Raw genomic sequence first — 12,873 nt, 5'->3', positions numbered from 1 at the left:
GTTTAGAGGAGGAGGTAGGAAGGGAAACACTGAAGCAGTGTTTGGGGTTTAACTGTCACTTCACAACAGCTCCTCCACAAACCACCTTCTGGTCGCAGTGACTGCGCCGATGCAAATCTTGCCTGCAACTGCCAATCAGCTCCGCCGCTCTGCTGCCCTCACCTGCGAGGATGGTTAATTCTTTAAATCCTTTGCATAATGGCCGATTGGAACCAGAATGGGAACACTACATGCTGCTACTGAGGCTGTATCTCGATTAACCTATCTCTGAACCTCCATTGTTCCTTCACTTTACCTCGCTCTGCTTTCATTCACATGACTATCCTCATTTCAGTTTAAAACGCAAGCCTTGGACCTGCTCTTCTCTCCCTCAAACTGAAAGTTCAATACAAACATATGATCACTGACACCTGGGTGCGCCTTTGCTATGAGGTCATTAATTCCTCTGATCTTGTTGAATAATAGCATAGCGTGGTGGTATAGTGGGTTGGCACTGTTGCCTCACAGCGCCAGGGACCCGGGCTCCATTCCACCCTTGGGTCACTGTCTGTGTGGAGTCCCCACGTTCTCCCCGTGTCTGCGTGGGTTTCTTCCGGGTGCTCCGGTTTCTTCCCACACTCCAAAGATGTGCAGGTTAGGTGGGTTAGCCATGCTAAATTGCCCTTAGCGTCCAAAGATGTGCAAGTTAGGTGGATTGGCCATGCTAAATTGCCCCTTTACTGTCCAAAGATGTGCAGGTTAGGTGGATTGGCCATGCTAAATTGCCCCTTTACTGTCCAAAGATGTGCAGGTTAGGTGGATTGGCCATGCTAAATTGCCCCTTTACTGTCCAAAGATGTGTAGGTTAGGTGGATTGGCCGTGCTAAATTGCCCCTTAATGTCCAAAGATGTGCAGGTTAGGTGGTTTGGCCATGCTAAATTGCCCCATAGTGTCCAAAGATGTGCAGATTGGGTGGATTGGCCATGCTAAATTGCCCGTTAGTGTCCAAAGATGTGCAGGTTAGGTGGATTGGCCACGTTAAATTGCCTCTTAATGTCCAAAGATGTGCGGGTTAGGAGGATTAGCCATGGTAGATGCCGGGAATTATGTGAATTGAGCAGGGGTTGGGCCTGGATAAGCTGCTCTTTTGGAGAGTTGTGTAGTCTCAATGGGCCGAATGGCCTCCTTCTGCAGTGTCTGGATTCTGTGCATTCTATAGCCTTCTGTCTGGTTGGCTGTAGAATGTTCTGTTGTCAGTAGCTATCTCAAAAATGTTCTTTGAATTCCCCTCAGCTGATGAATCAGTTTTCCTCCATGTTGAACAACACTTGGAGGAAGCACTGAGGGTGGCAAGGGCGCAAAATGTACTCTGGATGGGGGATTTCAATGACCACCACCAAGAGTGGCTCGGCAGCAGCACTACTGATCGAGCTGATCGGGTCCTAAAGGATGTAACTGTTAGACTGGGTCTGCAGCAGGTGAAGGAACTAACAAGAGGAAATACCTCATCCTTACCGATCTGCTGGCTGCAGATGCATCTGTCCAGGACAGGATCAGTAAGAGTGACCACCGCACAGTCTTTGGAGACAAAGTCCCGCCTTCACATTTAGAATAACCTCCCTCGTGTTGTGTGGCACTATCACCGTGCTGAATGGGACAGACTTCGAACCGATCTAGCAACACAAGACTGGGCATCCATAAGGCGCTGTGGGCCATCAACAGCAGTGGAACTGTATTCCAGCACAATCTGCAACCTCATGGCTCAGCAGATCCCCCACTCAACCATTACCATCAAGCCCGGGGATCAACCCTGGTTCAGTGGAGAGTGCAGGAGGGCATGCCAGGAGCAGCACCAGGCAGACCTAAAGATGAGGTGTCACCCTGGTGAAACAGGACTACTTGCATGGAAAACAGCACAAACAGCAAGTGATAGACAGAGCTAAGTGATCCCACAACCAGCAGATCAGACCTAAGCTCTGCAGTCCTGCCACATCCAGTCGTGAATGGTGGTGGACAATTAAACAGTTCACTGGAGGAGGAGGCTCCACAAATATCCTCTTCAAATATGGTCAGTGCAGGCTCGATGAGCCAAATGGTGTCTTTCTGCACTGTAGAGATCCTATAATTCTGTGAACACCATTATAACAATTAGATTTAATCCATTTCATGTGATCTATGCTTTTATTTGCCATCTGATTTTAATGATTAAAACATTTCAGTTACTGTACAAAAATTGTGAAAAATTTCTACCTTCCTGAAAGCACCTATTAGCCTCGCATTCCATCCACTGCCCGACCTGATCAAAGCTCTCTCATTACAGCTCCTCCAATTATATCCGTAATTCCCTCTTGAAACTTCCTGTCAAATCAGCTCCCCTCAGTCCCATTTAAGCAGCCCAGTGTCGATCCAAACACCTCGCTGTGCAGAATTGTCCTCACCCCCCCGCTGTGGCTCGTGCAGTTTTGCCATTTTTGACGGGGGGGTCAGTGTGAGGCCTCTCCAAAATGGCCTCCCTCCTTCACTCGTCTCCAGGGCAACGCGTATCTGCTGCATCCTCCAGTGTTTTCCAGAAGCTCAGCAGCTCAGAGGGATTCACGCTGTGAGAGGTGACGAGTTTCCGAAAACCACAAACAGAAAATGGTATTTTCCAGTGGTGGAATTTCCGTTCCGAGTGGATTTCCACAGGATCAATCTTCAACTCCGCCAAGCACAACCCGACGTAAACATCCTCCAGTTTAAAGTAGGGAATGATCCTGGAAACAGTCCAGATTCCATTGGCAACATCGGTTGAAAGCACGAACCCAGTGCCGGAACAGAATGGTGGATATTTCTCCTGAGGATATTCCTGTTCACTAATATACCATTGACTGGATCGGTCCCTGTTGGGCCTTAAACTCCTCATGATAAAGCCGGTGAAGAAGTCCTTGCGATTCTTTCCCAACAAGAGCTCGGTCAGATAATCCGTGTTGACAAACATGTCGGAATCGGTCTTCATCACGAAGGAGGTGGACGGACAGAATCGGTTCACCCACTCCAGCCCCATCAGTACCTTGGTGGTCAGGTTGTAATAAGAGTCGGTGAAATTTTTCTGGATGATGTCCTTGTGCAGTGAACTTTCTTTCAGCAGCTGCTCCTGATGCTCTTGGCTGTACCCCAGCAGGAAGTAGGTCACCACCCTCTGGCCATGGGTTGTCCGCTCTCTCCCCCATGTCTGCCGAATGGCCGAGCGAGCTTCCAACAGGTCCTGGGCACTGGTGACCAGAAGGACCAGAAATGGGGGATTGGTGTCACAGCTGCTGTTGGGCAGCATGAGGAAGGAGTGGTCATCAAACTTCATCAAATGCAGAAAATCAAGCCTGAACTGGCTAAAATATCCACGTATAATAAATATCAGCAACAAGGGGACAAAAACCAAAAGATTTTTCTTTTCTCGACATGACTGGAAATGTCTTGCAGCAGAAAATAGCCCCATGCTTGGAACTCCCTGCAAAATAAAATAATAAGCTTGGTTTTCATGGAATCCCGGTAATCTAAGGGAAAATACTTTCCAAAATTAAGAGTATTTGGCTTGCCTTCAAACACGGGAACAGGAGGAGGCCATTCAGCCCCTTCTCCAGCCTGTTACACAGGAACAGGAGGAGGCCATTCAGCCCCTTCTCCAGCCTGTTACACAGGAACAGGAGGAGGCCATTCAGCCCCTGCACCAGCCTGTTACACATGAACAGGAGGAGGCCATTCAGCCTCTTCTCCAGCCTGTTACATAGGAACAGGAGGAGGCCATTCAGCCCTCTGAGCCTGTTACACAGGAACAGGAGGAGGCCCCATTCAGCCCCTTCTCCAGCCTGTTACACAGGAACAGGAGGAGGCCATTCAGCCCCTTCTCCAGCCTGTTACACAGGAACAGGAGGAGGCCCCATTCAGCCCCTTCTCCAACCTGTTACACAGGAACAGGAGGCCCCATTCAGCCCCTTCTCCAGCCTGTTACACAGGAACAGGAGGAGGCCATTCAGCCCCTTCTCCAGCCTGTTACACAGGAACAGGAGGAGACCCCATTCAGCCCCTTCTCCAGCCTGTTACACAGGAACAGGAGGAGGCCATTCAGCCCCTTCTCCAGCCTGTTACACAGGAACAGGAGGAGGCCCCATTCAGCCCCTTCTCCAACCTGTTACACAGGAACAGGAGGCCCCATTCAGCCCCTTCTCCAGCCTGTTACACAGGAACAGGAGGAGGCCCCATTCAGCCCCTTCTCCAGCCTGTTACACAGGAACAGGAGGAATTCCTTTAATCAGAGGCTAATGAGAAGTTCAGTAAAGGTACGAACAGAGCGACAGAACCATTCAGTGCAGGTGGACAAAAGAAAACACAAGCAGTTGTCACAGAACAAAATACCTCAGGGATTGGTCAGTCCTCGTGTAAGATGTTCGATTTCAGGGTCACGGTTGAGGTTCCAATTGGGTCTGTCTGTTTCGGGGTGTGGTGATGCTGATGGTAAATAATGGACCCTGAAGCAGCCTCGATAACAAACGGACACAACTCCACAGCTCAGATCTTGCCCGCAATCACTACCACAAGCACTGAGTCTCCTCTGTGACTGCAAGCAAGAAGGTGTGGCTTTGGAATGCATCAGAAAACTTTCACTGTCTCCTTTCGGTTAATGTGTAAACTTGCTGTTTGAAAATCCTTGTCAGCGAATCTTATGAGCTTCCTCCAGATGACGTGTGTGCAATAAAATGGCCCATCCATAAAATTCCTACAGTGCAGAAGAAAGACATTTGGACCTATTGAGTCCACATCAACTCTCCGGAAGAACACGTTACCCAGGCCCAACTTGCTGCATTATCTCCGTAACCCCACGCATTTACCATGACAAATGTGTCTAACCTGCACATCTTTATACTGGGATGAAAGTGGAGCACCGAGGAAACCCATGCAGACACGGGGAGAACATGCGGACTCCGCACAGACAGTCCCAAGATTGAAATTGAACCTGGGTCCCTGGCGCTGTGACGCAGCAGTGCTAACCACTGTGCCACAGTGCTGCCCAAGGAGATTCCTTCAAACCGCGTCAACAATAATCAAACTCAGAGTCCAATATTACTGGATAAAGAAGAAAAATGTTGTAAGCATGGACATTGTTGATGGCCAATTGAAATCCATTGAAGAGCAGTGAGTCTCTCCATTGAAGAGCAGTGAGACTCTCCATTGAAGAGCAGTGAGACTCTCTCCATTGAAGAGCAGTGAGATTCTACATTGAAGATGAATGAATCTCTCTATCTGGGAGGAGTGTGATTCTTCCTTCGTGTAGTAACCCTGTCACTACCCATTCAGTCTCCTTTAAACCCCTTTCAAGATTCCACTCATTTCTGACTCTGTCCCTGATCTCCCTCAGTTCTATCCATCTGTTCTGATTTCACTTTTGTGTTGTTTGTGCAGGACTTTCTCTTTCAAACTCTTTCCAAAGCAATGTGGTGATAATTACTCCCTCTCTGAACATCTGTCCGTGTTACTGAATTAATTTATTGATATTTTATGGTCCTTTCCGGATAACAACCTTGTTAACTGTTGCTCTTTGCTGCAGCCAATTCTAGAAGCATTTTATGGCAGCAGTTCCTCTTGGAGCAGGGAAGCAGAAAGGATGAGTTTTGAAAATGGACAGGGTCTTTGATCAAGCAGTGGCTGATGACAAGATCTCACCAAATCCCTTTCCATTTTTCCATTTCAGTGTTTACCCAGTTCCCTTTTACTTGGGGCATTGTGCGCATAAATCATTTAAAAAATATTCGCTTCTGTGGTGGGTAAACGCTGGCATTATACTACTCTGCTTTTTTTCTGTGTTGTTGAGACCTCTATATGACAATCTTCCAGGAGTTCCCGTTAGTTTGAGGATCAATGCTTGGGATTGGGAGTCTTGGGAAGCATTGGGATGTGAATTGGAGGTGGTCTGATGCTGTGAACTACCCAAGTCAGTCCAAGCACATCACATGTAAATTCCTCAACACATTCTTCAATTGCTCCTTACAGATACATTTCCTGTTTCATCCTTCAATACATTGTACTTTAGCTTGTGGTAAACACTAACAGTGGTTAGCACGGTTGCCTCACAGCACCAGGGACCCGGGTTCAATTCCCGGATTGGGTCACTGTCTGCGTGGAGTTCTCTCTGTGTCTGCGTGGGTTTCTTCTGGGTGCTCCGGTTTCCTCCCACAGTCCGAAAGACATGTGTGTTAGGTTCATTGGCCATGGTAAATTCTCCCTCAGTGTAAGAGAACAGGTGCTGGAGTGTGTCAACTAGGGGATTTTCTCAGTAACTTCACTGTGGCATTAATGTAAGCCTACTTGTGACACGAATAACAAAACTATAAAAGCTACTTTCAGTGAAAATAAACATAATAAATAACATTGTCTTGTGCATTTGCAACTGTTGCCAGTTTTAACCCTTTGTTTGAAATTCAACGAGTAAGAAGAAACAAACCTTTCTTATCTCCTCATGCAAATTTCCATCCACGCTCTATACTTATCCCAACTTAACTTTGTTCATCGCCACTTCAAACTGCCTGTCTTGACATTTTAATGATTTAAGCTTTGCAGTCAGAGCATTATTGAAAAGAAATTATATCTCCTGACACAAGATATTACTGGAGGAACTCTTATATTGTTTAAGATGACATGACTCAGTGAGGGCCAAAGGGACACATCTGTTATTGAAGGAACTGGAGGAGGCCATTCAGTCCATTGAGCCTGCCAGGGAGGTACAGGAGGAGGCCATTCAGTCCATTGAGCCTGCCAGGGAGGTACAGGAGGAGGCCATTCAGTCCATTGAGCCTGCCAGGGAGGTACAGGAGGAGGCCATTCAGTCCATTGTGCCTGCCAGGGAGGTACAGGAGGAGGCCATTCTGCCCTGACAATCATTCACAAAGAAAGAAGAATTGCACTGTCCAAATGTTCCGTTGGGCTCCAACACAGAGCTTCCGGGGACTGAGCTGATGCAGGCTCATTGAGCATTCAGTGAAAGATAGGTGCAAACACGTGGACAGAATAATACGCTGTAGCTAAGCAGGACAAAGGGCCAGCAATCTTCATTGAATGAAACACCTGAGGGAGTTGTCAATATTTATGAGCAGTGATTGACATCAGGGTCACGGTTCATCCAATCAGGTTCCAATTGGGTTTGACTGTCTCGGGGTGGATGCTGATGGTAAATAATGGACCACGAAGCATTCTCAATAACATATGGACACAATGCTACAGCTCAGATCTTGCCCATAATCATTGCCACAAGCACTGAGTCTCCTCTGTGACAGCAAGCAAGAAGGTGTGGCTGCGAAATGCATCAGACAAACGTCACACTCTCCATAATGTTAACATGTGAATTCGCTGTTTGGAAACCATTGTCAAGAAACGCTTCCTGCAAATAATGTCGGTGCAGAAAAGCTGTACAACTCACAAAGAGAAGACAACAAACCGTACCAGAACTGGCCAAATGTCAACTCCTGCTGCTGACACGAACAGGATAAAGGAGTCGATGCTGCAAATGCTTAACTTGCAGCAAGAATGGACAATCTTCAATCCATTGAGGGGCAGAGCGATTCCCTCCATTGAAGAGCAGTGAGACTTTCTATGTTGAAGAGCAGTGAGACTCTCCACTGAAGAACAGTGAGTCACTCTATTGAAGAGCAGTGAGCATACCGATTGAAGAGCAGTGAAACCCTCCATTGAAAAGCATTGGGTCTCTCCCCATTGAAGAGCAGTGAGACTCTCCATTGAAGAGCAGTGAGACTCTCCCCATTGAAGAGTAGTGAGTCTCTCCATTGAAGAGCAGTGAGACTCTCCCCATTGAAGAGCAGTGAGACTTTCCATTGAAGAGCTGTGAGACTCTACATTGAAGAGATGTGAGACTCTCCATTGAAGAGCAGTGAGACTCTTCGTTGAAGAGCAATGTCTCTCTCCATTGAAGAGCAATGATTCTCACCATTGAAGAGAAGTGAGTGTCTCCAGTGAAGAGCAGTGAGTCTCTCCATTGAAGAGCAGTGAGACTCTCTCCATTGAAGAGCAGTGACTCTCTCCATTGAAGTGCAGTGAGTCTCTCCATTGAAGAGCAGTGAGACTCTCCAATAAAGAGCAGAGAGTCTCTCTATTGAGGACAAGTAAGTCTCTCCATGTCTGAGCAGTGAGTCTCTCCATTGAAGAGCATTGAGTCTCTCCATTGAAGAGCAGAGCAATTCCCTCCATTGAAGAGCAGTGAATCTCTCCATTGAAGAGCAGAGAGTCTCTCTATTGAGGACAAGTAAGTCTCTCCATGTCTGAGCAGTGAGTCTCTCCATTGAAGAGCATTGAGTCTCTCCATTGAAGAGCAGAGCAATTCCCTCCATTGAAGAGCAGTGAATCTCTCCATTGAAGAGCAGTGAGTCTCTCCATTGAAGAACAGTGAGTCTCCCCATTGAAGAGCAGCGAGTCACTCTGTTGAAGAGCAGTGAGCATCCCGATTGAAGGGCAGTGAAACCCTCCATTGAAGAGCATTGGGTCTCTCCCCATTGAAGGGCAGTGAGACTCTCCATTGAAGAGCAGTGAGACTCTCCATTGAAGAGCATTGGGTCTCTCTCCATTGAAGAGCAGTGAGACCTCCATTGAAGAGCAGTAAGTCTCTCCTTTGAAGAGTAGAGAGACTCTCTCCATTGAAGAGCTGTGAGACTCTCCATTGAAGAGCTGTGAGACTCTCCATTGAAGAGCAGTGAGACTCTCCATTGAAGAACAGTGAGTCTCTCCATTGAAGAGCAGTGAGACTCTCCCCATTGAAGAGCAGTGAGACTCTCCCCATTGAAGACCAGTGAGACTCTCCATTGAAGAGCAGTGAGAATCTTCGTTGAAGAACAATGTCTCTCTCCATTGATGAGCAGTCAGACTCTCTCCATTGAAGAGCAATGATTCTCTCCATTGAAGAGAAGTGAGTGTCTCCATTGAAGAGCAGTGAGTCTCTCAATTGAAGAGCAGTGAGACTCTCTCCATTGAAGAGCAGTGAGACTCTCCAATAAAGAGCAGAGAGTCTCTCTATTGAAGACCAGTGAGTCTCTCAATGGCTGAGGAGTGAGTCTCTCCACTGAAGAGCAGAGCGATTCCCTCCATTTAAGAGAAGTGAGTCTCTCCGTTGAAGAGCAGTGAGTCTCTCCATTGAAGAGCTGTGAGTCTCTCCATTGAAGAGCAGTGAGACACTCTCCATTGAAGAGCAGTGAGTCTCTCTCCATTGAAGAGCAGTGAGACACTCTCCATTGAAGAGCAGTGAGTCTCTCTCCATTGAAGAGCTGTGAGTCTCTCCATTGAAGAGCAGTGAGACTCTCTCTCCATTGAAGAGCAGTGAGTCACTCAATTGAAGAGCAGTGAGACTCTCTCCATTGAAGAGCGGTGAGACTCTCTCCATTGAAGAGCAGTGATACACTCTATTGAAGAGCTGTGAGACTCTCCATTGAAGAGCAGTGAGACTCTCTCCATTGAAGAGCAGTGAGACTCTCTCCATTGAAGAGCAGTGAGACTCTCTCCATTGAAGAGCAGTGAGTCACTCAATTGAAGAGCAGTGAGACTCTCTCCATTGAAGAGCGGTGAGACTCTCTCCATTGAAGAGCAGTGATACACTCTATTGAAGAGCTGTGAGACTCTCCATTGAAGAGCAGTGAGAATCTTCGTTGAAGAGCAATGTCTCTCTCCATTGATGAGCAGTCAGACTCTCTCCATTGAAGAGCAATGATTCTCTCCATTGAAGAGAAGTGAGTGTCTCCATTGAAGAACAGTGAGTCACTCCATTGAAGACCAGTGAGACTCTCCATTGAAGAGCTGTGAGTCTCTCCATTGAAGAGCAGTGAGACACTCTCCATTGAAGAGCAGTGAGTCTCTCTCCATTGAAGAGCAGTGAGACTCTCTCCATTGAACAGCAGTGAGACTCTCCAATAAAGAGCAGAGAGTCTCTCTATTGAAGACAAGTGAGTCTCTCCATGTCTGAGCAGTGAGTCTCTCCATTGAAGAGCATTGAGTCTCTCCATTGAAGAGCAGAGCGATTCCCTCCATTGAAGAACAGTGAGTCTCTCCATTGAAGAGCAGCGAGTCACTCTATTGAAGAGCAGTGAGCATCCCGATTGAAGAGCAGTGAAACCCTCCATTGAAGAGCATTGGGTCTCTCCCCATTGAAGGGCAGTGAGACTCTCCATTGAAGAGCAGTGAGACTCTCCATTGAAGAGCATTGGGTCTCTCTCCATTGAGGAGCAGTGAGACCTCCATTGAAGAGCAGTAAGTCTCTCCTTTGAAGAGCAGTGAGACTCTCCCCATTGAAGAGCAGTGAGACTCTCCATTGAAGAGCTGTGAGACTCTCCATTGAAGAGCAGTGAGACTCTCCATTGAAGAGCAGTGAGTCTCTCCATTGAAGAGCAGTGAGACTCTCCCCATTGAAGAGCAGTGAGACTCTCCATTGAAGAGCTGTGAGACTCTCCATTGAAGAGCAGTGAGAATCTTCGTTGAAGAGCAATGTCTCTCTCCATTGATGAGCAGTCAGACTCTCTCCATTGAAGAGCAATGATTCTCTCCATTGAAGAGAAGTGAGTGTCTCCATTGAAGAGCAGTGAGTCTCTCAATTGAAGAGCAGTGAGACTCTCTCCATTGAAGAGCAGTGAGACTCTCCATTGAAGAGCAGTGAGTCTCTCCATTGAAGAGCAGTGAGTCTCTCCATTGAAGAGCAGTGAGTCTCTCCATTGAAGAGAAATAAGTCTCTCCATGAAGAGCAGTGAATCTCTTGAATGAAGTGCATTGAGTTTCTCAATTGAAGAGCAGTGAGACTCTGCATTGAAGAGCAGTGAATTTCTCCATTGAAGAGAAGTGTCTCTCCTTTGAAGAGCAGTGAGACCCTCTCTGATGAAGAGCAGTGAGTCTCTTCATTGAATAGCAGTGAGTCTCTCCATTGAAGAGCAGTGAGTCTCTCCATTGAAGGGCAGTGAGACTCTCCATTGAAGAACAGTGAGACTCTCTCCATTGAAGAGCAGTGAGTCTCTCCATTGAAGAGCAGTGAATCTCTCCATTGAATAGCAGAGAGACTCTCCATTGAAGACCAGTGAGTCTCTCCATTGAAGAGAAGTATGTCTCTCCATGAAGAGCAGTGAGTCTCTCGATTGAAGAGCATTGAGTCTTTCCATTGAAGAGCAGTGAGACTCTCCATTGAAGAGCAGTGAGACTCTCCATTGAAGAGCAGTGAGTCTCTCCATTGAAGAGAAGTAAGTCTCTCCATGAAGAGCAGTGAATCTCTCGATTGAAGTGCATTGAGTTTCTCAATTGAAGAGCAGTGAGACTCTCCATTGAAGACCAGTGAGTCTCTCCATTGAAGAGAAGTAAGTCTCTCCATGAAGAGCAGTGAATCTCTCGATTGAAGTGCATTGAGTTTCTCAATTGAAGAGCAGTGAGACTCTGCATTGAAGAGCAGTGAATCTCTCCATTGAAGAAGAGTGAGACTCTCCATTGTAGAACAATGTGAATCTCCATTGACCATAGAACCATAGAAAATTAGAGCTCAGAAACAGGCCTTTTGGCCCTTCTTGTCTGTGCCGAACCATCTTTTGCCTAGTCCCACTGACCTGCACTTGGACCATATCCCTCCACACCCCTCTCATCCATGAACCCATCCAAGTTTTTCTTAAATGTTACAAGTGACCCCGCATTTGCCACTTTATCCGACAGCTCTTTCCACACTCCCCCCACCACTCTCTGCGTGAAGAAGCCCCCCCCTAATATTCCCTTTGAACTTTTCTCCTTTCACCTTTAACCCATGCCCTCTGGTTTTTTACTCCCCTAGCCTCAGCGGAAAAAGCCTGCTTGCATTCACTATCTATACCCATCAAAATCTTATACACCTCTATCAAATCTCCCCTCAATCTTCTGCGCTCCAGAGAATAAAGTCCCTACCTATTCAATCTCTCTCTGTAACTCAGCTTCTCAAGTCCCGGCAACACCCTTGTGAACCTTCTCTGCACTCTTTCAACCTTATTTACATCCTTCCTGTAACTAGGTGGCCAAAACTGTACACAATACTCCAAATTCGGCCTCACCAATGCCTTATATAACCTTACCATAACACTCTAACTTTTATACTCGATACTCCGATTTATAAAGGCCAATGTACCAAAGGCACTCTTTACGACCCTATCCACCTGTGACGTCAGTTTTAGGGAATTCTGTACCTGTATTCCCAGATCCCTCTGTTGAGCTGCACTCTTCAGAGTCCTACCATTTTCCCTGTACGTTCTACTTTGGTTTGTCCTTCCACTGTGCAATATCTCACACTTGTCTGCGTTAAATTCCATTTGCCATTTTTCAGCTCATTTTTCTAGTTGGTCCAAATCCCTCTGCAAGCTTTTGAAAACCTTCCTCACTGTCCACTACACCTCCAATCTTTGTATCATCAGCAAACTTGCTGATCCAATTGACCACATTATCATCCAGATCATTGATGTAGATGACAAACAACAATGGACCCCACACCGATCCCTGCGGCACACCACTAGTCACAGGCCTCCACTCAGAGAAGCAATCCTCCACAACCACTCTCTGGCTTCTTCCATTGAGCCAGTGTCTTATCCAATTTACTACCTCCCCATGTATACCCAGCGACTGAACCTTCCTAACTAACCTCCCATGAGGGACCTTGTCAAAGGCCTTGCTGAAATCCAGGTAGACAACATCCACCGCCTTCCCTTCATCCACTTTCCTGGTAACCTCCTCGAAAAACTCTGATTGGTCAAACATGACCTACCACGCACAAAGCCACGTTGACTCTCCCTAATAAGTCGCTGTCTATCCAAATATTTGTAGATCCTATCCCTTAATCACACCTTCCAATAACTTGCCCACCACCGACGTCAAACTTA

At 46.9% G+C, this 12,873-nt stretch overlaps 1 protein-coding gene across 1 annotated transcript; it reads right to left on the bottom strand.

Annotated features, from left to right (window-relative positions):
• Positions 1-2,498: 2,498 nt before the first annotated feature.
• LOC144505412 (beta-1,3-galactosyltransferase 5-like) lies at positions 2,499-3,452 on the bottom strand. Its single transcript, XM_078231524.1, has one exon. The coding sequence runs from the start codon at positions 3,450-3,452 to the stop codon at positions 2,499-2,501; it is 954 nt and encodes a 317-aa protein (XP_078087650.1).
• Between the last annotated feature and the right edge of the window lie 9,421 nt (positions 3,453-12,873).

The sequence above is a fragment of the Mustelus asterias genome, chromosome 16 (genome assembly GCF_964213995.1).
Source record: "Mustelus asterias chromosome 16, sMusAst1.hap1.1, whole genome shotgun sequence".
NCBI lineage: Eukaryota > Metazoa > Chordata > Chondrichthyes > Carcharhiniformes > Triakidae > Mustelus > Mustelus asterias.
Note: the sequence above shows the minus strand (reverse complement) of the source record. Positions and strands in the feature narration are given on the sequence as shown.